The sequence below is a fragment of the Rissa tridactyla genome, chromosome 6 (genome assembly GCF_028500815.1).
Source record: "Rissa tridactyla isolate bRisTri1 chromosome 6, bRisTri1.patW.cur.20221130, whole genome shotgun sequence".
NCBI lineage: Eukaryota > Metazoa > Chordata > Aves > Charadriiformes > Laridae > Rissa > Rissa tridactyla.
In genome coordinates, this window is record NC_071471.1 from 64541652 (window position 1) to 64569467 (window position 27816).

At 36.3% G+C, this 27816-nt stretch overlaps 1 protein-coding gene across 6 annotated transcripts in view; it reads left to right on the forward strand.

Annotated features, from left to right (window-relative positions):
• The window catches only part of ATRNL1 (attractin like 1), a 523801-nt gene that overhangs the window by 23477 nt on the left and 472508 nt on the right, over positions 1 to 27816 (forward strand). For all 6 annotated transcript variants that reach the window (XR_008467222.1, XR_008467223.1, XM_054207467.1 and 3 more), the window contains exons 2-4: positions 20537 to 20620; positions 22688 to 22801; positions 24911 to 25039. Coding sequence is in view for 4 of the 6 variants with exons in the window: in XM_054207467.1 (XP_054063442.1) it covers positions 20537 to 20620; positions 22688 to 22801; positions 24911 to 25039 (327 nt within the window). In the remaining 2 variants the exon portion in view is untranslated. The remainder of the gene's footprint in view (positions 1 to 20536; positions 20621 to 22687; positions 22802 to 24910; positions 25040 to 27816) is intronic.

Sequence of the window (27816 nt, forward strand, 5' to 3'; positions counted from 1 at the left end):
TGTATCCAATAGTACTGTTCACAATTACCCAATTTCCATGAACATCACTCTCCTGAAAATGTATGAATGAAAAAAACCAAACTTGCATAATGTATCCACACCTCAGTTTTAGATGGTAAACTGTACGGTTTTTCAAGACACATTCTTTTGTGTTTACTCACAAACCATTAAAAAAACCCCAACAAACCAATCTGCTCTGTAATCCAAAGAAAATGGAAGTTTTATGTCGGTGTACATCTGAAACATAAACTAACTTACCACTTATTTTGTGCCTTTCTGTTTGTTTATATTTCAATCTTTATTTCTGGTCAAAAGCAAAGAGACAGAGCTTGTTACTGAATATTACTCTCTATGTGGGAGAAGGAACCCTCCACCCACACTTGTAAGAAGGAAATAAATCAGCTTTGGAGAGTTTTTAAAAATTGCTGTTGATGTATTTTATATGCTCATTAACTGTGACACTAAGATCAGTGGATTAAGGGAATTTTAAAGGGAATGGAAGCATCTAACTAGAAAAAGTTGGCAGACGTAGCACTTAAACCCGGTATAAACACTGTAAATCTTCTTGGTTTTGTGGGTGTGTGTGGTGTGGTTGTTTTGTGTGTTCCCTCCCTTCATTTGTGAGATTGAGTTAATTGTGTGTAACTTAGAGCAGTGCGTAGCAGGCAGCATTCTGGATGATGGTGAATTCTGTATGTTTGGCTCACTAGTGATGTTACCACAAGTCCTAAGATGTCTGTCATCCTGATATTTTTACCTCATTTTTAAAGGGGGAAAACCCTAAGCAATACAGAGAAGACTAAGATATAATGCTATTCATGTCTGTGAAAGTTGACTACTACCACTGACTGTGTGAATGAGCCAGGGAAATGGCTGCTCCTGCTAACTGTGAAATAAGTACAGCAGCTGAGTATCCACTGGGAATTTAAAATTTTGAGCCTTGACATCTTTTTGAATAGAGAGCTATCTGAAAACATCTGGATTTATTCTCATAAAATCTCTGATTTGGTAAAGTAACCCTTTATGATCAGTTTAATGATACATTAGCAGGAATGGCCATCTTTGTCCTGAAATGAGGGGGCTAGGCTGACTGTACCTTTTTGGTTTAATTAAACAGAGGGACTTCCCTTTCTGTATCCTTAGGGGGCCCGTTTGCCAGATTATATGGTGGGTTTTTCCCCTTTGCAACATGGTTCCCATGCAGAAACCCCTGTTGCAATACCAGGGGTGTATAGAGATTGCATACTATCCTTTTTAAATATTGCCATATTAAGCTGGAATCAGCAGCTCTTGCAGAGCTTTGCTGCCTGTACGCGATCTGTGACATAATCCACATGTAAAACCAACTCCAAACAGGTAATACGTGAAGTCCCTGTAACCTTATTTTATAATGAAGTTAATTTTATAATTATTTAACTTTGTAACTTTTTAGGAAGGCTCTAGTTTTGAAATGAGAAAAACAAAGATTATGCAGACATATGGTTAGATGAGTCAACATGTACTAGATGCTGTCTTTTGCACATGTATTTTTGCATGTTGATCCCTGCAGATCTTGGAGATGGGAACTCCTTGGTCTCTTTGTCTATGTGACAGGGGTGCAATGGGAACTTTTCAATGTTGACCTAAATTATGCCATCCATCCTCTATTAATCTAACTTTTTATTTAATTTGTCTTTGACGTTGCTTTTTGACAGTGTCTCGCTCAGGCTGTGTGGTTGTCTTTTTTAAATCTTGTGCCTTCACTGTTAGTTGTGCGGTTTCCTTGATATTTGTTTTTCTCTTGACTTCCATGATAAAGGTCTCTCTTGACTAGAGAGACTCAACTACTCTTATTGCTCTTTCAGTGTCTCCTTGAATTATTTTCCTTAACAAGGCTTACAAAAATCAGTGAAACAACTACTCTTCATCCTTTTTTAGCCATCATTCTTCACTTGATTGCTTGTCTCCAAACTCTGTCTCTTGCTGCTGATTTCAAAATATGTTCTTCCACCTCAGCCTGTTTTATTTCTTTAAATAATCATGTCCATTCATCTACTGAGGTAATCAAACAGTTTTAAAAATGTCTGGAACTCTAAAGGTCCAACAGTTCACTACTGTACTTAGCATTTCCTGCAGATCTCTCAGATAGCATTAAGATAGAGTCTTAGCATATTGTTTTACCTGTAAATTAATCCAAGTCTCACACTTTTAAGGTAACTAACTTAGTTTTTTATTGTCTTATTAAGCTCTTATGAACAAAATCCACAGTTCAAGAGCCAAAAATCTGCAAGTAGACATAGGAAAAATTAGTCTTTCAGATACTCTTTTTTAAAAGACAGCCTTCAAGAGCTGTGTTAACCAATTGTCCTGATACTTTTTCACAGAAATTGTGAGCCATGTAACCAAAATTATTCTGATCAGTTTATGTTAACGTTATTATTAAATTATAAAAGTGGCTATGGCAAATGAGTTGTGTATTTTGGCTGCCTCAAAGAGCAGAATATGCTGATACAGTGTTGCAGTGCTTTGGTTGACTACTAAATTTTTTGGTGTCTGAATTTTAATGAATTTCTGAAAGCTCATTTTCCGAAAAAACTGTGGTACTATACATCCTATTGATTAATAAACCATATTCTCAAGAGCAAGTTTACTGAGAACAAGAATGTAACCTAATAGGTTCTATTGTGTAACTACCATTGTGGTACAGCATAATTTTTGCAGAACATGTTTTTAACATCTGGGATATGTCAGAGCATTTCCTTTTTTTTTTTTTTATAACTGATTCTAAAATAATTGCTATGTTTTCCTCACAGCTTAAATTTCATATAACAGTTGGATCATGTTCCATATTTAACACAATCATTGATCAATGTATCAATGAAAAAGTGCTTTCAGAACATGTCATGGCATTCAGGATTATTTGAACTTTATTGTGTATAGGCTATACCTTGTATGTATACTTTGTACGCAGGATTTATCTGTAAACTACATCTGTTTTCAGGATTTTGGGTGTTTTAGTCCACAATTCTCGCCAGAGTTTGGTGGTTTTTTTTTTTTTCCCCTTTATATTATCATATACTCCTGACTGTTCAAGTAAAATTATTTCTGAATTCAACACTCTGATTTATTTTTCTTTCTCTAACGAAGCATGTTTGACAGCTGGGTTGTTGGCAATGTTTTAGAATGCTCACATTAGTGCTGAGCATTTAAAGATCTTTCCAAAACTCTAAAATACGAATGTGGGAGACTTGTAATTCATGTATAACTTTTATTTTAAGATCAGTGTGTGGAAGAGGCTCTATTCAACGTTATTCATAAGAGACGTAGCTCTGCATTCTGGTCTTGTCTATCATCAGGGGTGGCTTAAAACTGTTAAATTCTTTTTATGCAGATATTTATGCAAGGTAACCTGTGGCCTAACAATATGTAGCCACCCTATTTTCTGATGGAATATCAGGTGGTTACTCAGAGCTTCCTTATGACTTATTCATATGTCCCAGTATTCGCTTGTGTCAACATATTAAATGCATTCCTAAAGAGGGTCCGTTCTTATTTTGAAGCAGGCAGATGTTACTGACCTCATTTGGGCTGTTACCTTATCTAGCATATACAGCAAGTGTATCAATCTTTTATGCAGACTAAGCTGCAGTGTGGTGCTGAGGAAATCCGGACACTTGCAGGTGAGTAGCACAGACCTGAATGGCTGTGCATAGTGTGCAAAATAAAGGAAGAATAGGGGAAACTACTAATCTATACAAATACATAATGACTCTGAAAGCTTACTAAAAATGTTTCCCTCCATCCCTAGTTATATATTGTCTGCTTAGTAGCTTAAGTCTGCTTCTGAAGATTGATGATTTCTGTCTTAAATATCTTTATTTGCAATTTAGCCACCTGCTTAAGAGACAAGTCATTGGGCCTGTCTTTCTCCAGTTTTCTCAGTTGCTATCTAAAGGATCCCTCTTCCTTTTGGCATGTGCAAAGTTTGTTAATGTGACCACTCTTCTCTAATGAGTGGTAGAAACACTAATGAGAAGACTGTTCAGAACTACAGCTCAAAAGTGTTGATAGCTTTCCAACAGATTTCTGAAGCTGGCCTTTGCCCTGTCTTGCCCGTAAGACCCAGTCCTGTATGCCATCAAACCCATGCCAGGGCTTTGCTGGGGATCGGAAGAAGGGATAGTGGCTGTGTGCGTGCATGGTCAATTCACAGAGAATATCTGTTGAGGCTGGTGGTCTGTAGATGGTCTGGACAGGGACAGCTCACTTATGCAAGTATCCACCAGACTTTGTCCTCTTCCACACAGTAGCCAAAATATGATTCTGAAGTGAGATTTTATTATGTGAAGAGTGGATACATTCTGCTGTGAATTTTTTTTTTGATCATTAGTATATGATTGAAACAACAATACAGTATTTGCATCTTCTTTGTCACAACAGGTAACTTGCAGATTCATACCAAAGTAACTGAGGCAAGGACTGTATCTGTTTTTAAGCTTAGTAAAATTTTTAGATCTCCTGAAGTTTTTGAGCTAGTACAGGGTGTGTATTTGTCCTGGTTTGGGGTAAAGCAGAGCCAACTCTGTTCAGTGAGAGGCCTGGGCTCACACTTGTTGCAGTGCCAACCAGGGCCAGCTGACTGGGGTGTTTACCCCATGGAGGGGTCACACCTGTGGGGAGGAGAGGACAGGTCAGGTGACCCAAACTGACCTGGTATTCCATCCCATCTGCCATGCTCAATATAAAGGCTGAGGGAGCAAAGGGTCAGCTTCTTTTTCAGTGGCTCTCTTTCTTCAGTGATTGACATCTGAGGAGGACCTTGTCAGTTTGTCCACCTCAGATCCCGATCTGTGGGTTCCTGAATCAAGATCCGGAATCCAGTTCCCATCCATCACTGGGTCTAGTCTGGAACTTCCCCAGTGCCTGCCAGTGATATCTCCCTGGGAGCTTGGTATTATTTTATATATATATATTTATATATATTGTATCTATTTAATTATTTGCCTTTTATTATTAATATTTCACTAAAGTAGTTAGTTTTTTCTAAACTCATAAATCTCTGTCTTCCTCTCCTTGGAGTGAGAGGTGGGGGGGAGCATCTGTCATCGAGACATTGGCCAACCCAGTCCAAACCACAACAGTATTGAAAATCAAGAACTATGAGTAAATACTTCCATAAAGCTCGCTCACCAACTGAAAGCTTTTTAAAGCAGCCTTGTCAGTTTGAATTCCCTAAAAGTATCCTATGTAAAATGATATACATGTGCTGTATAATCCTATCCTTAGTAAATGGATTTGCAGCCTAAGAACATCTATGAATCAGAACGCTTGGATCCTTAGGCTGATTCAAGAAAAAGCATTTTAAAATGTAAAGGGATTAAAAACTTGTATTCCCAGTGACTTTGTAAGCAAAGATTTAGCTTATTTTCTAACTAAAAGCTGACATCAGTCTGGCAATTCCCAAAATCCAGGCTGACGAAGCCATCTCAATCTTTTATATATAGATAACGTAGACTTGGTGTTTTAAAAAGTGGCTATTTTGTTAAGTTAGTTATTTGAGAGGGGAAAAAATGAGACAAAATCAAACTGAACTAGAGCGTCTCCCTTGGTCAGGAGATGAACCTCATCTGCTGTCACTCTGGATCTGATGCCAGACTCCCTGGGGTGGTTGAGTGCTGCTTGATGAGGGGATTGCAGCCTGTGCCGTGCTGGCTGCTTGGACCGGGCCAATGTGTTTACATTACAGATCGTGTATGGCTTTCTCCCTGAAATCAAGGGAAAAAAGGCTCTTCTTTATTTTTAATTAGATGGGATGCAGACATGGAGTAAAATGACCTTTGTAGAAGACTGTGCCTTGTTCTGCCTTTGCTGGCTGGTAGTGTTTTATACAGCCTGATCCATATTTGGGACCTATTTGGGGGGAATACACATGTTTAAGTATAAATGCAGGTGCGCTTCTTATGAACAGTGGACAAAAGTGGGAAAATTCACAGATCAAAATAAAACTCTTTCTACAAGTATATGATTTATTTACTCAATATACTTTATTGGCCTTAATTTACATAGTCACTGGAACTAAGCCACCACATGTTTTGATTACCACTTTTTTTCCTCTTTTGTTTCTTGCCTAAATAAGTTGTTTATCAAAATAGCTATGTTTTTAAATCCCAAGTCTTAAATTTTTCTCTCTTAAAGCAATGAATGAAGTATCAGTTTCCTAATTATATATTTTGAGATGCTGTAAAATGTGTCTAGTATTAGAGTAATTTTCACCTCTTTGGAATTTTCTGTGGATTTTTTTTTTTGTTTTTGATAAAGAGTGTATATCCGTAGAAGCATGTTTTAGGTTTTTTTTGCAGTTTTGAATAAAACCTTATTTTGGGGATGACTCAACGAGCCCTCTGGCTCTTTTTAGGCTGATGATAATCCTTCAGCTTCCTTACTGAAAAACAAGCCGTGCTAGAATTAGTTTGACTTTTGCCATAACTACAATATGTTCCAGTTTAATGACCTACTAACAGTCCTGTGCACAATGCTGTCCTTGGAGAGTTGAGGTCAGGAGTGACTGAAGCTCAGATTAATGATTTAAGAGCACCTGGTGACTAATCAAAGGCCAAAAAAAAAATGCTTGTTTTGACTGTGGGGTGCTTGTTTAGAAATGTATCCAGAAGTATATCCTGAAAACAGTTTTGATATATTTTGTATAGGAGAATATACTAGGATATAGTTCTCTTTCTAGCCTTTCTGCCCTAGAACCTCTTCCCCTTCTTCCTCCCCGTCAGCTTTTAATCTGTTCGGTTGTTTGTAAACATTGCTGAACGGATGCTTATGCTAGGTAAGATCTAACAAAAAAAGTAGCAACAACCAGAAACTCTGTCAGAAATTGAGGTTCAGCTGTGGGCTGAGGTGATGTAGCTTTTTTTTCCTGAAACAGCGTTGAATGTTCTTTTGTACCTAACTCCACTTGTTCCTGTCTGGAAACAGAGTCACTCATTGAAAGAAGTCTGTGTTATGTTATATATTGCAAAAGAATTGAAAAGGTTTAAGGTCAACTGAAAGTTTAAGGAAATTTAGGTTTCCTTTCTTCTGCCTTGTTGCTGATATTAAGCTATTAGACTTGTGTGAATTAATCCTTGGAAATTTTTGTATTGATAAACATTGAATCAGTTTTGCATCAGTGTTAGCTGATCAGTAGCAACTTTAGAGCTGTGAATTATTTGAGATAGTAGCTCAAATGCCAATTCTAGTCCACAAACTGAGAACTGAATAAAAAGCAATATTAAGACGTGCTTTTATTGTTCTGAGGGGTTTCTTTTGATCTGGTTTCTAAACCAGTTTGAACTTCTGGATGAATACTGCTCTCAGACCATGCTGGTAACTCAGAACTTTTCAAGGAATATTTGATGAGATTTCTTTTGTCCCAATAAAAATTAAGAACCTTTATTGCAGTTCATGTATTCTTCTAGGATTTAGAAGAATTGGTTTCATTAGTTTGTCATATCTGCTCACTTATTCCCCTGTTGTTCCTCACTTAAGTTCCTGTGATGGAACTTCCTGAAAAACAAAACCAAGCATCCAAAACAGTTCAAAATAAATTATCTTTACTCCTGGTCAAAAACAAACAAACAAAGTATGTTTGTTGTAGTTGAATTATTCATGATATAGAAGGTACTGCTTAAGTCAGTGCATGCCTGTTATTTGGAATAGTGGACAGGAAAGGTACTCAAGAAACCATTGAGTAGAGCAGGTAAGGTCATGTAGGCCAGGAAAGTCGATTTTATTTAAACAGGATCGGTTTCAGTTGTCATCCTTGCTGCAATAGTAATTTTCATTCAGCTAATTACTTTCTTTTCAGATATCTGTCTCTTCTTTATGCAGACTAGTGCACTTCTTTCTGAATTTGTTATGTATTCCAGTTTTGTTTAAGCCAACCAAATAAAGCAATAGTTACTCTCTGTTGATGTACCTTTCAAAGGCATTTTTGTAGAAATTTCATCAGTGACAGGAAATGTATTCTGCGCTTGGCTGTTAAATGACTTGAGTGAGGTGACCAGCGCAATTTAGATTTCTGGTTTGATACATTGCAAGAAACAACTAAACGACAGTCGAAGCAGTTAAATGCTGACAGGCATACTTGAGGTATGTTCCTAATTTGGTATATTCAATAACAAAAGTATCTCTTTTGAATGATTCCGTGTCCACAGTTGCTGGGAGTTGGGGAAGCTCGTTCCAGAGCGTAAGCCGTGGAGTGTGCTGCTAGTACTTCTCCTTTGGCATATAATTCATGAAATCCGGGAAAGGGCAGCATTCTCATTCTCCCTAACCACTCGCCTGCACTGAAGCAATTCTCTGCTCTAGTGCGTTTTGCTACCTGAATCATCACTTCTTTGCCAAGCCTTAGGGTCACTGCTTTTTTCTGACCCTATTTCAGAGTGATTGCTTGCCTTCTCGCTCCTTTTCCTCTACTTGTTTCTAACAGCCTAATTTACTGGCTTTAAACTTGAGCATATGGCTTTGTTGATTCCTGCTAGCTTTTGGGCACTGTGCTGTGTAGCAGAAGCTCTCCTCTGTGGACAGGTATAGTTTCTGTTTATACTGTCTTGATGAAGACTAGGTCCTTCTTTCTAATCTATTCTGCTTTGTTTGAACTGAGTGAGAAAAGATCAGCAGCAGCTCTGAGAGCTTTTCATAGCAGAAGTTAGATTGCCAGTCTCCAGGAGGGAAGTGGGTGCAGCCTGTTATGCTAGGAGCACTCTTAAGAATCTGCTCATGAAAGATGGTCCTACGCTTTCTATATCCTCTCACTGATAAGACAAGACAGGCTGGCTGCGTGTTACATGTCCCTGTAAGGACAGCATGAACAGGCTCATAAGAGCTCTGGTCCTGTAGGTGTGTATCTTGCTGTTGTACTCTGTGAAAGGGAAAGAGGGGCATTCCAAGCAATGTTCCCCTGACCTGTATTCTCCTTTTGTGGGGATCTGGGGGCAACAGCCCCTGCGGCAAATTCCCATATGTGCTCTTTCCCTCTTCCTATCTCCAGCCATGTCTTTTGAGCAACTGGCTGATACTGATCAGTGGTTTGGAAAGCTAGAGCAGAAGGGTTTTGGAAACTTCAGCAGAAACTTTTACGTTAGTGTTCATTGAATTGGCAGTGTCCCTATCAAGAGAGGATTTGAAGGGACCAAGTTTTCTGTTCTAATTTTTCTGCTTAGCAGAAAGAAATTCTAAAACAAATTCTAAAAATTCTAAAAAAAAAGAGGGATGTGCTTTGTATTTAAGGCAAATGTGTAATGTCCTGATAATCACTGTAGCCAGAAAAGTCAGAAAGCAAGTGATTATCTGCATAATTATCTAAAAGACAGTATTTGAAACCTAGTCAGCAGCCAGCCCTTTGAATTAATTAATAATTTAAGTTTTTAAAAGAACTATTATCTTTTCTTATCTCCACATTGTTACGGTCTGAGGTTGTGTTCAGGGACTGGGAACCTCTTGTGAAGCAGCATGTGTTCTGGTGAGAGGTGGAAGACAGGAAGAAGTTGCTGTTTATGTATATTAAAAAATAAAATAGAATGAGGATGCTGAATTAAAAAAAAAGTGTTGAAAATCAAATAATTCATAAATAATATAAAATGAATCAAACTTCTCTTAGTGTAATCTTATGGGTGCTAAGAGATACTTGATGTCTTTGTTTTCGTTTTTCTTTGAAGTGTGTGTGTGTCAAAGTTTACTGCATTTGGATAATTTCAGAATTAATATAGCTATTGGGAGCTGGTGCTTGCAGCCTTATGGTAGGAGGTAGTTTCCTGCCGGGAGACCTGTCTCTAACAAACATAGAATTTGATGGTTAGGTATTAATCAATCTATATGACTGAAAGGTGGAAATAGCTGCTTCTTGTTGAGCACAGGTGTTTATTAGAAACTTGTTTTAAATAGACAATGGCAGATTTAGGAATAGGTGACACACCGGATTTAGAGCATTTGGCTGTTACCTCAGAAAGCTTAAGTTAAACCCTGAACTAGGTCACAAATGAAAATGAGAATTATAGTGATGTACAGTGAAAAATTGGCACAGTACATTACCTTTTTGCCAAGTACCTCAGTCTGTGTTCTCTATATGCTTTGTGCCCCACATTTTAAAATACTGTAGCATGTTTGATTAATTATAGAAGTCTTATAAAGTACATATATATGGCTCAGTATATAAATATACACATACATATGTTTAAAATATATACCACATACATATGTTTAAAATATATACAAATACATAAAAATTCATAAGTAACTTTTGTCCTTCATTCATGTTAATCTTGTGATTAAATCAAAACCTGTAGACAGTCTTACTTCAACATAGAACCTTCTTGGATTGAAGTCTATTTTAGGCAGCAGAGGTGAAATGAGAGAGGTTAACAACATAATGTAAATGATATGTTAGAAAATACACTTAACCATGTTACTTTAGGAAACAGAGTGCTGACTTGTAGAAAATAAAGCCTGGAGAAAAGAGCTCTAGCAGTTAAAGAAACCTAAACTATAACTTTTTTTAACACTGTGGATAACATAAGGATAATGTGTTACTTCTGGGTAATGCTAAAGTAACATAATCTATTTGGGTATAAAACTTTTCTAAATGAAATAATAAAAATATTAATGTGGTAGGAAAAAAGTAAGTAAAAGGACTCCTTCAGTCTGGTGGAGTGTGTGTGGGTTTTTTTGCTTATGTTATTTATTTCTTCATTATCTTGGCGATGTTTGGCCGTAAAAATAACTCTTGGCTGAAATGAACATTGTAAAATGTTAAAGCAATGAGATGTCTCCTTGCTTCCTGGCAGATTCTTTTGTAATTCCTATTTGCTTCTAATAGTAGCTATCTGGATGGACAGTATGAGAAAAATTTGGGATTGCTGTTAATATTCTTCTGAATCAAGACTGAGTAGTCAGAATTTTGAATATTTGAAACCTTACTCTTTTTCTGAGAAAATGAGTGACCATGACGTGAAACTGTGAGTGCAAGAAGTTCAGTCAGTGAATCAGGTTAGGTGGTCTGCCTCTTACTCAAAACAGGAACTATTTTTATACAGCTTTTTTAACCTTTTGGATTTTGTATCGAAAGTAGCATTTGCAGTCATAATTAAATTAGATCGTGATACAGGGAAATATATGATGTGGCAGGCCTATTTATAGGCAGAATTTGGGATGACGTCTAGGAACTAGCCTGGGCATTTCTAATAGAGTAGATGTCTGTCTCATGTGATTTTGCCTAACCATGATACTAAAACAGGAAATACCAAATGCGTGCATTAATCCAGATAAGAGAGATGAAGCTACATTTCTTGAAGTTTTTTCCAGGTCAGTGGAGGATATTGTGCCGTTTGCAGTATCTTTTAAAAGGCACTGATTTCTGAGTTGAGATGAAGAGGACCACTGCCACCTGGAAGATATTGGCAAGATTCGAACCGTTAATTGGTGTAGCAATTCTGTAGAAAGTATGCGGTTCACAGTTGAACTGTGTAGATTGACTCAACTCCACTCAATTTTATAGAAACTTTCCATAACTATTACATGTAAATCCATCTGTGTAAAACTAGATAGCATAAAAACTTTTTTAGTTGTTAATAACTTCTAAATGATTGGGGGTGATACAGTATTTAGTAGTTTGGCTTTCTTAAAATATAGCATAACAGTTCTTCTCCCTCTCCCCCAAATAGAAAGGTTTGCATTAGAAAATATTTTCTGACTTCAGGTTAAACATCGGGAAAACGGGTCAACCATTTTTCAGTAACATATCTGTACTTGGATACCTCTGTTAAACAATTAAGCTGTAATCTGTGAGAATCTGTTTTTGTTGATCTCACAGGTACAGAATCAGGTGAAGTCGTATTAAAAAAAAAAAATGTTTCTTGATGGATATCTACTATGTTTGTTAGAGGGGGAATAGTGGCACAATGAGAGCTATAGGTAAGGAGCTGTTTTTCTGAAGATAATCCAACTTGTAATTTGTTAAAAATCTTTGTGTGTGGTTTTCTTCCTGTATTTTATGTGAATATCAATATTCAAAAAGGCTAAGAATACACTGAAGGGTAATAATGTATTTAATGACAGATTTCTGAGCGATGATCTATTTTTTTCCTTGCTGCCTCTCTTCGGTCAGCTTCCTAAAGCATTCATCATGCTGGCTGCACTCTGCTACTCTCTCTCATACTGTATTAGTACACCAGATTTTCTTAGGCTTTGCTGTCTTTCTTAATTATTCTTTTTTTTTTTTTGTAGATTTGAGCCCTCTTTTTGGAGAAGTTCTGTTATTTAAAAAACTGTATTCATTTACATAGTTATAAAAATAAGCAAATACTCGATACCAGTAGAGGAAATGGTGTATTTCTTTGCTTAGATTTAAGGCGATCAGCATTTCAACTGTTTTGGTGTTTGGTTTTTTTTTTTTTTTTTTTTTTAGATAGTTATGGCTTATACTCACATATTTTAAAGAATGTATGTATGTAGTCTGAAGAATAGTCTGAAGATAGAAGCCATCCTGACTTTTTCAGGACCGGCGCTATGAAGCTATGCTTTCATTAGTGTTATTTACTTCATTTAAGTGTCAAGCTGTTAAATGAAAATGGTTCAATCGTGTGCAGTGAGAGAGGTTATGTGCTTGTTCTTCACCTCTTCTCTTGGCTTCTGTTTATCCAAAATTCTGTTATTCATTCTGTCACAAAAAATTAAAATAGAGCATTTTGACGTATGTTGTTGCTGGAAACCAGTGGGAAAATTTCTCTACATGCAGAAGTAGCAGCAAGCTCTTTTCCATATGCATGGCAATGTTTTTCCTTGGACTTAATATTAGAACCATGTGGAAGAGGAAAACGTTGTGTATTTGTGCTTCTCATTCACAATGCTGATGTCTGGCAACTGCCTGGTTATAACCAACACAAAAAATGGCATCGTATTGTAATTGATTGAATGACTTACATTATAGTTTACAAAACTAATGCAGCTGTCATGATGGGGACCTTCTACATCTGAGCACTTGAGTTGTAATTTTTATTAGTACTGACTTCATGTTAGTGCTTCGTAAGGTGAATAAATAATGAATATGAGAAATAATTCAAAAATTGTTGGCATAATTGAGGAATAGAAAAATCTTATGGAAAATGTAGGAGTTTTTAAAATAAGTTTAAGATAAATATACACAAATGGAATTTCATCTTTTCTTGTAGAGGCCATTGATTTTTAAGTAGGATTTCTCATCATGCAGTGTGGCCAGGAGTTACCATCTTTTAAATGAATGCTTATATCACAGAAACAAAACCAGATTTCCCTACTGAGAAAGTTGATTATGAATGAAACTTTCCATCCAGCAAGTTCCAGATCATGCAAGCTGCATTGATCCTGTGTAACGCTGCCTGAAAAAAGTTGTACTGATGGAATTGGATTAGAATTTCTACACTTCAGTAGGCATAATTAACCCCAGTAAGATGAACTAGAGCAAAACGGTTTAGTTCCTTCTGTGGGGAAGTTAGCAGTCGCAGGGAATTCTAGGTTGTATACAAATCAACATGTATAAAGGCAGTTATTATGCTACTTACATTCAGGAGAACTGGCTACGTTAAGGACATTAAATAATTATTCTTCTGTGGTTGCTATGCTGGTCAGACTACAGCTGGAATAGTAAGGACCATTTTGAGATGCAGACGAATTGCAGAAGTTGTAGAGGAGGGAAGTCTAGAAAATGACGCATGAGGAATGCTAGATCAAATTGCTTAATGCAGAGAAGAAAAGCCTGAAGGTAGATGTTTGTAAAAGGTAAGCAGACAGAGGAAGGGAATTAACCTGTTTTGCAGGTGTGTGCTGAGTAGAACATGAACTAATATGTTTAAGTAAGAAAAAAATTAAGTTAGACATTTAGAAAAACTTTCTAATAATAAGGATAAGTCAGTACTAAAATAGATTGCCTAAGAAGATTGTAGACTTCTGTCATTGGAATTATTAAGAACAGATTAGACAAGTAACTGTGAAGAAAGATTTCAGTATGGTTGATCCTGCTGTGGGATAGGCGTTAGGGTGTGTTGTAACTGAATGGCAATTTAAAGGGTTTTTTTGGAGGCAAAAAAGTCACGTACCACCTAACACTGTGAGGAGGTAGCCTTATACAGTATTTCCACAGTAACTTTAATTTACAATAGAACAGATGTTTGCATTACCTTTAATGTTACAATATTATTTTCTGCATCTCCTTTGTCTATAAAGTCTTCATAAGACTGTGCCCACATTTGCTTATTTCTAGTTGCTTTATAGATTCACTTTTTAGTCTCACAGTCACACATTCAGATATCCTAGTCTAAATGACCTGTCATGGTCTATGTTCTGTGAATTTATATATTATGGAGCCTAAGGAAGGGAACAGATTTTTTTTTTATTTTTTTTTTTGAAGCTTTTATGTAAGCGAAAATACATTGCTTAAGTAAGATATCGTGTAAGTTTGTACTTTGAAAGGAACATCTATGCAGTTTTCTTTCAGTAGCTTTTGGGACTATTATAAAAATGTACTATAGAGTAACAGCCTTTTCAGAAACAGTAAATGAGACAACAAAAGACCTGTTGGAGTTAAACCTTAAATTAATGTCTTTCACCAATCAGAGATTATATTCCTGCTTACTTTATTAAAAAAAACAAAAAAATTCCCCAAACTAAACACTCAAGAAAATAATAGATTTGTGCCATATATAAGTGTTAAGCTTCTTGAAATAAAAGATTTTTTTTTTTATGTGGAGAAAAGATGTTGTATTGTAGTCTTAATTCTACTTTTCTGGAATTTTTGGATTGTTTTGGAGCCTGTTTTTGTTTAAAATAAGCTAGAGGGAAGAACTGAATAGTTCACTTAAAGTTCAGGGATGTTTTACAAAAGAAACTTACTTTTGTCAATGGGTAAAGTATGGCCTATTTAAGTGTGCCTTTGATTAGTTGTTGTGTGAAATAGTTATTGGGAACGTCCTTATTGTTTCTAAATATACATTCTTCTATTAATGCAAAGCAGTATGTAACAAGTATAAGAGTGTGATTGGCATATGCAAATATTTTCTTAATGTATTAAGTATTTATTCCTCTTGATTAGTCACTGAAGAAAATTTAGAACTGCAGTATGTTCAGTATATTCAGTTTTAGTCTATGTTGTGGAAGAAGATTAACCAACAGCAAGGTTCTACAATAAATGTAAAAATGCAGGAAAATAAAATGCAAATTCTCAGGATTTTTGTCAGGTGCCAATCAGTGCTTGATGCCCTGAAAATAAAAATCTGGCTTTGTGAGTTTTTCAGAACGTGTTGTTTTTCAGATCTTGCTTTTAAAACAATATTGAGAAACACTTATAGTTTATGACTTAAAATTTTGGTATGAGAAGTGGACTCTTGATCTCCTCTGTATTTCTTTCTGATATCATAGTGCTCACTGACTCTAGTTTGTTCTGTAAGGCAGTCTGATTTTTTTTTTTTTTTTTTTTTTTCCATTCGTAACGTATTTAGCTGATCTCATCTGGGATACATGGAGAACCTCTTTCCCTGCTGTAAAGGTTAGGCACAAGATCTCAAGCTGGAAAGATTGCCCCTTCTTGTATTTATGAAGCATCTTACAGCTTTGACGCACAGTTACTGATTTTTATTTTTGTTAATAAAATAAATTTTCATAAAAGATGAAAAGGAGATGGAGCAAAATTTTGCAACAATTGAGAGAATAGTCCTCGACTGACACAGAAATACTGATACTGAGATCAATCCATACAGTAAAATATACTCTGTATCTTATATTATATATCTGAAGTAGGAATTGCAAAGTAATCCAACTTTTCATAAAATTTTGAATAGAAATGTGACACTAAGTAATATAGAGATAAATGTACCTCTTCATAACAGTGAATATTTGTAATATTATGGATGTGCTTTATGCTTTGTTTCTGCTAATGCACCTCTGTGTTATGCATCAGACCTCTATCTCTCCATCTGCCAGCAGTTTTGTGGATCGTCATGTTCTCTTGATGGCAGAAAATAACCAGTGACTTCTCTGGTTTAAATTAGCACCCCTTTCTGAAAGGTTTGATGATAGTAGTCTTTTACAGGAAGATACAGGAGATGACGGGACTGCATTTTTCACAGATCTAGAAATATTACAGCCAGGAAGGGCTGTTTTAATAACCTGCTCTGACGTCTTATGTATTGCAGGCCATAGATTTCATCTGACTGCTCCTTCATTTTGGACCAATAATTTCTGACTGAACTAGAACATAGTTTTTCCTTGAAATGCATCAGCCTTGATTTAAAGTCTCTACAGTGGTAAATATAGATGTTACCACCATAAATTCAAACTCAATTATATTTGCCATTATTTCATAACAGTGGTAATATTCCAGTGGAATACAGATATCCCTTTGTTGCATGTTTTGGTTGCCTGTGTTGACTTTAGCTTTTAGCCCGTGCGTTTCTGGTATATGTCTGTCTGCTAGATGAAACAGCCTTTAGTGCCATGTAGCTTTCATGTAAGCTATTACTGATGGATTAGTTTGGGGAGTGACTAATCTGTCACTGATGCTTCTGAATGTCTTTAACTCTGCTGTGCAGCATCCTGATTTCTTTCTATAATTTGGTAGATCTGTTTTACAGGATATGGAGAAGGGAAATGTTCTCTTGGCATGCGTCTCTAATTCTTCATAGGTTTTGATTATAACCCCAACAACTAAAAAAATATTGTTGCATTTATGAAAGCTGGCATGTAATTTAAAATTACAAAATACAATGTCAGCTGCTCCCTGGACATTCTGTTTGGAAAGCTGGAGTCTAGGTGTGATAAACCTGCAGGCCACACAAGTGGCCCTGGCTGTCCCCTTATCCCTGAAGCTTTCTCAGCAATGAGTAGGGAGTGGGCTGCAGCACATTAGCATCGTCCTGGCTGTTCCACTTCTGTGACTAAGAGTGTGTAGTCATGTTGGCTCATTGGGATTTTGGTTATTTGACAGGATCACTGTTAGTCACAGAGCAAAAGTATGTCCACGAATACCTGGCGTTATATGATAGAGAATATTGCCTTTGATTTGGTAAGAGGTTACGTGAAAGTAGTACTGCTTATTTATGTGTCATTTATGGGATTTGGCATTTGGTAATGTTTGGAAAGAAAAGTGATAAAGTTCTTGGTGTGACTCACGAAACTTAAAGTAATATACCTCTGTCTTTAAATATGTATTTATTTAAAATAGAACAGCCCCTTTATCTTACCGTTTTCCATAACCATTATTACAAAGGAATGTCATGCTCTTATTTATTCTTTACTTTTTTTTCAGCAAAATGCAATAGCTGCTTCAAAGGCTATCTGCTCTTTTGAAAGAAACTATTCATCAAAAAATTACCAGCGTAGGTGAAAAGGGAAATTGTTTGCACTTTACTAGTTCCAAAGGGCTGATCTAAGAAAAACAACTGTTTTAAGTCCCCTCCATTGCGTTATACAGCTACTAAGAAAGCAGTGGTCATGACTGCAAATAAATACTTATGATATTTCACACTTCTTGCAGCACAATAAATGTTCTGTGGCTTGCTTTATGAGACTTTACATCTCTATATAAACCATATGACAGCACCAAAATTATGATTGGAATTTTATGCATCACTGCCTTTTTTCCAAAAGTATTAATGCCTTCAGTCTAGCACACACTCAAACATGAGATCTGCTCCTGTAATCAGCTTTAATAAGGTTCTAATAGGGGCCATGCATCAATACTAGCTTGATTTCAAAATTAGTGACGTGTGACTTACCCTGCTAAGTTTTAAGTTGATATTATGTTCAGCATTGTGCAAACAATGTAATTAATATGTAAAAGAGCCAGAAATAACCGTGAAAAAAACCTTTTCTCATGCATATAAACATGACAGTATACCTTTAGGTAAAGTTGATATTTCTCAACAAAAAGAAGTATCGTAAGCCTAAACTGCATGTGTCTTCTGCTTTCTTCGAGCAGAACTTTTCTGTGGCCAGGCACTGATTCACACGCGAGCACCTGGCAGGAGCGTGGCTAGCCTTTCCCTGTGGCCATTGCTGCGGCGTTTCCAGTGTGCAGCAAGGGAGGAGGGAGAGTCACCCGCTGCGCCTCTCGTCGTCTTTTGCTCTGCTTATGAGCTACACCAGCATTTGTATAGCACTTACCAGAAACCATTGCTTTTGGGAAGTGCTGTACTGCAGCATGCAGACCAGCTCAATGTATTGGGTTTTATTGGGGATGTTTTCTCTCAGCTGTCAGCTGTTTGAAGTGTAAGGTGGTTGGTTGTTTTTATTTCTTTTTCCCTCCCAGTCTGTTGCTCATGTTACCAGCTGTTTATCTGCTTTTCTTTTTATTCAGAAACATAAAATATGTTCTTGATATCGCTTTTATGCCTTGAAAAATGTTTTGAAGTACAATTATTTGGACAGCTCCCCATATTAGAGAGTTTTGTCCCATTTCATCAAAAGGAAAAAGTGGGTAAAGATCTTAATTCAAACCATCAGAGATTGGAACAGAGTGGCTTACAATGTGCCTAATAAATTGACGCTAGTTCTTACAGGACAGATGAAGGAACTTGTTTAAAAAGCTGAGTTTGCACAGACCTTGTTACATAAATTCTTCTTTCTTGCTCCCTTGTTTTTAGTTCCTTTCCACATGTTCATAGTTTCACGTTGGACCTCTATTAATAAAGTATGCAATTGGTGTTTGATATGAGTTCAAATGTAAATTGCAGTAGAAATGGTAGCAAAGATTTTTTTTTTTTTTTTTTTTTCAATTGGTGTATATGGCTTCAAAGATAGTAGGACAGCAGATGCTGAATTCCTGTTCAGCTAGACTCCTGGTGGGAAAATTTAGCTGTGACTTGGTCAACTTGTTCAGTGTTGCCTCTGGACTTAGATCTAGTCTATTGATTTATTAAAAAAACTGAAACAACACAGAAAATCCAAACTGCTTCTCTTTTCTTATTCAGTGATACTTATTCTTAACGATTATCTTTCCATATTATAGTGAAAGAAATGAGCCTTTCCGAGTATGTATTTATATTCGTTATCATTGTTGTAACATTTTAAAGAATAGGATGGTTAGTTTTCCCAGTGGAGTAAGGCCACTAGAGATATGTGTTAAGGCCTGAACTATAGAACATAATCATAAAGAATGCAGAAAATGGGGTAAACTAGTGAAGTTACAGTGTGATGAAGATACTAAGCTCTTTCAGAAAGCTTTTATGTTAATAGATTATTGAATTTCATCTGCTATTTTATCACTCTGTATAGATTAATGTGAAGTAATATACATGAAGGGAGGAAAAAGGTTCTATTTCTACATTAAACGAATTCCTGCATGTAATGAATCTTGGAACTATCTATTATCACTCAGAAAAAAAGTCATAGCAGCTAGTTGTGTTTAAAATGTCAGCATAGTAGTTGTTGAAAGAGCGAATAAAATGTTAAGATGGGAATAGAGAACAAAGTGGAAATCATTATTTTGCTACTGTGCAGATTCATGGTTCACTTGCATCTTGAATATGACATGCTGATCTCTGTGTTGCGTCTCAGAAAGGGTACAGAATAGAAAACATGTATTAAAGGCAGTGAGCAAGGATTTCTTAGGTTGGAAAAACTGTTGTCCACCACCTCATTCAATGCCAGATTGCAGGATGTCAGATGAAATTGCCAAGAGATAGGCTCAGGAGAAAACCAGTTGATATTTCTATTCATATATGTGTGGAAATCATTCCTGCAGGTTGTTCTAGATGCTGCAAGTTTATGTGAGCAAGCTCCTAGGAGAAACATTAACCCAAAACCAACACAAAGGCGCAACCTCTGGCTGAGAATGTCCCTGAGCTGCAAGTCTTTGAAGGTGGTGTAATGCAGTGGGGAGTATCCGTAGGGATTTATATTCTTTCCTGGGTATCCACTGTAGGCCACTGTCAGACACAGGGTGCTGCGTTATGTTGGTATTTTGGTCTGACCTTTTATAGCTGTTCGTAAGCATTGTATTTAGTTTCTGCATAGTCCATTTTTGTTCTGCTTTACCATGTCTCATCACTGACCAGGAATAAGAGGGACAGACTGGCAGATACGCTTATTTAAATTTATAATTTATGCTTCAATTTCTCTTAATCTAGAACAGTTTTCCCCACTGCTGCTGTGGTCTAATTTCAGGAGTAAGATATAAGACAATGGCAAAAGAAATAAGCAAAGCAAACCAAAATACTCTTAAGCAAAACCCCTTTTTCATTAGCTTGGATCCATGTTGTGTGAAGGATAATTTAAATTATACATAGTATTTGCTTGCTACTGAACTAGAAAAATGAGAAGTCTCGTGATTGCCTAGGGGAGGAAAGCAAATCAATGAGATAGAATAATCAGAATTCTAGTTCTTAGGAGCAAAAATAGTGTGACAAGAAATATGAAGAGAGCCTTGACTCTTTCCCCCACCCCTGATTTTCTTTCCATCCAGAAAAAATCTATTGGCGTGTTGATGGTGTTTGTTCTGTTCTGTTGTCTCTGGTTTGTTACAGCACTGTTTTTTCTCTTGTAGGTTAACGGAACCTTCTGGATATTTAACAGATGGACCAATAAATTATAAATATAAAACTAAATGTACATGGTTAATTGAAGGATAGTAAGTATTTATTTTCATAGCTTAAATTTTCTGACAGTTTTGTACTGTGTCTTCTAAAGATCTAAGTAACTCCTCAAAGAAACTGCATCTGGATACAATATAAGCAGTTTGGGGTTTTTTTTGTTTGTTTGTTTGTTTTGTATTTGTTTAAATGTTATAAAGACTGTAAAAAAAAAAAAAAAAAAAAAAAAAAAAAAAAAGAAGTAGGATTTTCAGGATTTCTCAGAGTTGGCCAAATTCTATTCCTGTTCAAATTGCTGGCAAAAGTTAGGCTGACATTGGAATTTGGCCAGTGCTGCAAGCTCTCGAAACCCTATGATAAATTTGTTGCCTGTTTGAGTACCTTTACGTAAATTCCAAATGTGGTTACAGAATCCTATTTAACTCATTATCTTACTTATGTAATTCATATCAGTGATAAATCAGGAATGGCTTCAAGTACAGGATGCTTCCAGTCTAATGATAATTATTTAGTTACGTGTTGCTCAAAAGTTAGTGCTTCTATAAAGTATTTTCTTCTGCATTCTAGTTTTCCTCATGCACTTAATTCTAAAATCATACTATGTCCACAGTTCATACAGTTTAGATGTCTCCTGTCTGTTGCTAATTTTTCAGTTTATGCAGCACAGAAACACACAGACATGAACAAAGAAATAATGAGACGTATGCATGAGTATGTCTGACTGTTAAAGGCACAAATTTATTAAATTTCAATGGGACTTTTATCCCCCCAACTATGGGTGAGGATTTTGCTGAAGAATTTAGCTAGGTCTGAATTCTACTAACGTTCTAGAAGAAATTACCCCCTTCTGTATTTCCATGTTGTCATAATCTCAGTTACTTTAGATGTCTTCTCTGTCGCTGCAGTTCAGTAATGATCTATCTGTCTGATCTAATTTTGGTCTGCTTATATGCAGATTGTAATTTAAACATAACAGCAATGAAGTTACGGGTAGTTTGCAAAATCATTTAAGTAGAAGCTTCAATATCTAGGTGACTAGGCTATAGCGGAATATCTTTCTGACATAGCTAGACTTCTCTTTTTACTCAAGCTAGCTCAGGAATATTTGCACTGTGCTACACCGTGCTAAAGTGGAAACATGCCTCAGGACTGTATGCAAACTCTGCTTTGAAGTTGTTCTTCACTCTGTTCCTCCTCTTTGCAGGAGGTGGTAGAGTAGGTAGCTGGAGGAAACAATATGCTGCACAGTATGTGGAAGAATAATGCAACCCAGTAACATAGTGCAAAATGTCAACACAGAAGCAAGTCACATATGTGTAAAATACTCCCTTTTAAAAAATGAACAAAGAGCTCTCTTGAAATGATCTCTCAGCCCTCCCCCCCAATATGTTTTCCAAACCGACAAACTGTACTCAAGCCTGTCAAGTAGAGCGTGAAAAAAATAAAATGAAATAAAAGAACATGCTCAGTATGCTGCATGGAATATATTTAGGACCCTGCTAACTTTGTCATATGAGAAAATTCCCCTTTCAGAAATCTTGCAGTCCCCATCTGGATCTCTACCAAAAGCTAGTGAAATCTGACTCCCAGGTGTCAGACCGGGGAGTGGGGGGGGGGAAGGAAAAACAATTTTACACTAATATTACTTGCTATTTTAAATTTGTGTTTTAAGATTTTTATTTTCAATAACTGGTATAATACTGGAATGAGGATATGCAGGTGATTTTGTCTTGAAACACTCCTTTAACTGTCACAGTCCTGGCATTGTAAAGTAAAGCTAGTGTATTAAAATGGGATATTTTAATTGCTCTAAATTCATGGTCCTGAATACTGATAAAACCTGGTGAACTTCGGTCTCTTGTTAACTTTAGGGATTATTAGACTTCAACTGAAGATGCTGTTTTTAAGTTTTCTAAGATAAAGTGAAATATTTGCTTGCCTTGAATTTTGTTATTTAACTCTTTGAAATGTTTAGTTAGTACTCAAAATGTTTTAATACAGCTATGCTGGCATGGTCAATTTTGCTGTAAGTTCTTTATCTTATGAGCTCAATGATTCTGTAAATACTGTTTTACATCAATTCTTTTTTTTTTTTTCTTTTTCAGCCCAAATGCAATACTAAGATTAAGATTTAATCACTTTGCCACAGAATGTAGTTGGGACCATATGTATGTATATGATGGAGATTCAATATATGCACCTTTAATAGCTGTATTTAGGTGAGTGTATTTGTTAGCCTTTTAGTCCAAGACGTCATATGTGGACATTTTTACTTTGCCGTGGAAAAAAAATAACATTAGAGGCTTTAACTTGTTAAATAGCTTGCTTTCTTTTGTTAATATCACGGGTGCATGTATGTAAAGTTGTATTAGAATAAATTGTAAAACACTGCTTTTTTGGTTAGGTGACCAGAGCGTAAATCCATTACATGGCTTGTACTTAGTGCTGATGTTGCATGGAGTGTTAATGCTCATAGACAAGAAATCAGAAATGTAATTTCCGGTAGGCGTCCAATAGTGATCCCTGAGTTTTAATGTGTATTAAATGTGGCACTGCCCAGTAGTGTCGGTATCTGAACCTGCTTCAGGGAGTATTGCAATCTGACACTCGGGCAATGTTGCACTATGTGCAAGTTACCAAAAATGGCTGCTAAATGCCTTCTACGATTCTGCAGTAACAACAGACTGGCTGGTTCAGGGCATTTGATACAAAGGCTATCTTAAGCACTCATTTTGTAATGTGTTTCCTTAAATTACTAAACTGGACGTCATTCTGACTAAGTCATGGCAGGTAAAATTATCAAGCTCTTCGAAGTCCTGAAGGAGAGCCTTTTTGTTATGTTATTATTAGCTTATGAGAATTGTTGCACAACTAAATCTTTTTTTCAGGTTAATATTTGTTGCTTAGAATAATAGTATTAATTTGTAGTGAGGTTTAGAAATAAACATAAAATCAGCAGCAATAAACAATGAGCATAGTAACTAAAACTGAATAGAGACTAAATATTTGCCTTTCAAATGACAATAAATCATTTAGGTAAAGAATTAGGTCCATGCACTGCACTCCATATGTGTCCAACAGAGAAAATGCAGGGCATGTGAATTTTAACACTTGTTTCCTCTGTTCCTGGACCACAGTGTTTCAGTTGGCTTATTCATACCCTTTGTTAAAATTTTGGGGAATATTCTATGCAAGCAGGCTATAGTTTATTAGAGAGAAGGCACAGGATCCTAATCCTTTGAAGTCAGTGAAAGTTTTATCTTGGGATATCCCTTGAGTGCAAAGCTATATTAAAAAAAATAAACCAACAAACCAGAAACTGTTTGTGCACATATGCACATGTACTCTATGGGGCAGAAATTGTATTTCATTTTGTGTTATGAAATACTGATTATGCTGCAGAAGCTGAAGAAATACTAATGGTGTAAATGATAGTGCTTTCTCCTGAAGGAGCAAAGCTCAGGTCATGCCTCTTTTCTGCCCAACTCTAGCAGGCTACACGTTCTCTCCTAATTCTGCTCAATTGTTACAAAATTGCTTGGTGCTTTTTTTTTCCCTCCCCAAAGTTGTATTTGTAAAATGTGTCTAGCTGTTATTCAGGAGCCTGACTAGTAGCATGAAGGGAAGCAAGTTCCTCTATCTTTGTTCTTCACTTCAGACGTCTTTCAGTTTATTGATTGTTAGTGTTTCCTTAGGATTCCTATAACTTCTAACTTATGTTTGTGTTGTAGCATTGTTTATGCAGATGATCTTTTTCTCGGTATTTTAATATTTTTCTTGTGTTCCCTACTTCAGTCTTTATTTAAGACTGGCATCTTAGCATCTTTAGTTTTGAAAAGTGTTTTATTTTCCATTGAAAATTGCCTTTTCATGGAAATTACTTAATTATCATACTTTCCACATTTGAAATTCTTTACTAAGATAAAATTCTAAAGGCACAAATGTGGAAATAGACTTTGTGCTGAAAGGCAGCGAGTGTTAAGCCCCTGTCTGAAGGATATATATTTTTTTTTTTTCAAAGTTAAAATAAGTTTTAAAAATTATGCTCACAGTGCCTGCGCCTTCAGAATAATCTGATGTGAAATTTTGCATCACTGTGTGAGGGAGGAGGCTTTTTGTTTTGTTTTCCTGGAAAACCCTACCTTAATTTGCAGAGGCGTAGACAAGTTTTATACACATTTTATTATTTGTTTTTTAAAAAAATTTTAAAACGAGATTTATGAGTTACCTTGTCTATATAATTAGCAACCAGAATAACTAACAACTTCTTTCCCTTCCCCCCCCCTCCCAAAGACTGTTTAAAACATTATTCTTATTTTCTTTTCCAGTGGTCTAATAGTCCCTGAAGTGCGTGGAAATGAAACTGTTCCTGAAGTAGTTACTACATCTGGCTATGCTCTGCTACATTTTTTCAGTGATGCTGCTTATAACCTAACTGGATTTAACATTTTTTACTCGTAAGTATTTTTTAATTAGTAATCATTTTGTTAGTTAGCCTATCATTTCTTTCAGGAGAATGACAAACCCAGGGAAAGTGTTTATTGATTTTATTAATAGCATGAGTTATACTCTGTGGTATGTTTTTAAATCAAAAGGAGCTGGTTTTGTAATGAGTTGTAATTAAGGTACTAATTTAAAAAAAAAAAAAAAAGGAAAACAAGAGAGAGTGAGTGAGTGAAGCTACGTGGCCATTCCAAGAGTATGTTTTTCTATGCCATATGGAACTAGAATGTATCTCTTCCAGTGTTTATCTAACACATATAGCTGTCATATGGAATAGAAGGGAGATTATATCTGCTGCCATGTCAGTTCCTTCTCTTGAACTAGGATCATCTGTTGCTCGATTTTGTTTTTTCTTGCTGAATATACTTTTATGGCTTTTACCACCTTCAACAAAGTCCTACTTTTATTCTTGTGCCAGCCACAAGGGTTTTGTTCAATTTCGTCTCTGTTTCTCGGGTACTTTCCCTCCTATTGTCCATCTCAGTCTGCGTTCTGCCTTCATAGTTATCTGCACTGTCTGTCTTCAGTTTCTCTGATGGCAAAGTCTAACCTGATATGACTATGCTTGCTTTCCTCCAGTCTGCTTTTCTGTGTCAGCAGCTCTAGAGATGCATCCAATGGACCTGAGCCTTTTCATTCTTATATGCATCAGCTGTTGATTGGAACATCTGTCTCATTTGGGATGTGCTTGTGACACATAATGTGATGTCTTTTTATACTGGATTATTTAGTTCAAGAGGGGATTGCTTGGTCCTGTTGGACCTGTTTCTTCATATGATAGTTTTCCCATGACTGAAGATACTTGGTTTCCTTTCTCTCAATTCCTTCAGATTGTGAAATACCAATTTTTGGGATTTGGTGGCCAACACTGTGCTTCAAATGTGAAAAGGCATTTTTGTCATGTTCTTTATTAATTTAAAATTCCTATTTGTGCTTCTGACCATAGCTTTACTCTTGGCAGAGGTCTCTGGTAAATTGTCTGTGGAAAGATTGTTTCTGTAATTTGCAGCGGTTTGCCACCTTTTACCACGTAATAAATAGCTATTCAGAGTTTGGGAAACCTCACTAAAAATGTTGTATTGGAAATGACAGTCTAGAAGACTTGATATTTTTAATTTTTGTTAGTTGACATCAGTAAAATGCAATCACCTGGCAGACTTCTCTATTGTGATTAGATACATTTTTCAGTTATCCCTGAAGCTTTTATTGCGCTTCTTTTTGTTTGTCTTGGGAGCAAATGGCAATATGACATGGCATTCTTAAGAAATGAGTGTATGTGCTCTGCATTCTTTTGTGACTTGGTAATGTGGTGCATGCTACATATCATTACTTAATTTCTTGGAAGATTTAAAATAAACGAAAACTGCCAGTTTTTAATTCCATTACATATATGACTCATGAAATCTTATGTACTCTGTTCTTCTGCTTCTTTTATTGCAATGGATACTTTTAAAATATATATAATTTTTTTTAATGATCCAACAGTAGCTTTTTTCATAAAAGTACCTTCTACGATTGCTTTTTATGGCTGTATTAGCTTTTTTTTTTCCTGTCACTGATCTGTTGCACTCTGCTTCTGTTACCCTCTTTCTTCCTTGGTTTGATAATCCCAAAGCAGTTTTTGACTTCATCTTTAACTTCATTGTGATGGACCACTTGTTTTCCTTTATTTTGGGGAAGACAGAAACATAGTGTCTGTGACTAAAATGCTATGTCAGTTGCAAACAACAATAGTTACTCCAGAACTCTGAGTAAATTTTGTGTTCCTTTGAGTCAGGCAACCTGCTTCCGACTCTGCTGATCCAGTTTTTCTCATTCTGCTCGAATGCTTAACAAACCTTTTGGAGTGGGAGTATGTCTACTTTTAAACTGGTGTCTCTATTACTGGAAAGACTTAACTGTTCACCTTCCTGCAGAACACCCTCCCTGTGAAGTCAGGGGGGGAGGTTCCTCACAGCTGTGGTATACAGCAGTTGATGCTATCAGTGGTTTTAATGCCATGTGTGTTACTAGGCAAAAGCTCCAGGACGTTTGCAGTTCAGATGTAGAATTTTCTTTTTTGGTAGTGTAACAGAATCAGTTGTCTGAGGTGTGAGTCTTTAGAAAATGAAAAAACGTGTGCTGACTGTCCTACCTTGAATAATTTTTCACTAACTTTTTGAGTTCTTTCTTCTTCGGTAAGACCAAGGAGGGCTATGAATGGTGTCCAGCTCTCACATCTATAGGGAGCAGCCTGCGTTATCATCAGTGGTTTGTAGTAACAGTTTATTCTAAGTTTCAACCCAGCCCTTTGCTGTGAGTTATCAAAAAAGGTTTCAAATCCTTTCTGGACTTCATCAGGCACATATTGCCTGAATTCTGTTCATGGAAACTCTTGGACCCACATCCTTCAATGTCCTCCATCCCTCCTCTTCTCCAAGGAATTGCCAGTATTTCTGGAGACAGTTTGCATAACTTTGCAGTCCAGTTGCCTGTGATCTCAGTGTTTGGTAGGGCGTATCACAGAAATGCTAACTCTCATAACAGTCACTGACTTCTTTCAGCCTAACCTTTCCTCTTTTTGCATCTCTGACTGTGGAGTTAAGGAAGCAAGGTTAAGGTGGCTCTATTATTGAGGATTCAAAGCATGAAATGCTACCTGTAAGTAGTTTCAGAATATTAGCCATCTTGTATTTTTCCATTCGGTTTTTCCATTTGTATTCCCCTCGGGTGTTAGCCATACTGTTTTACA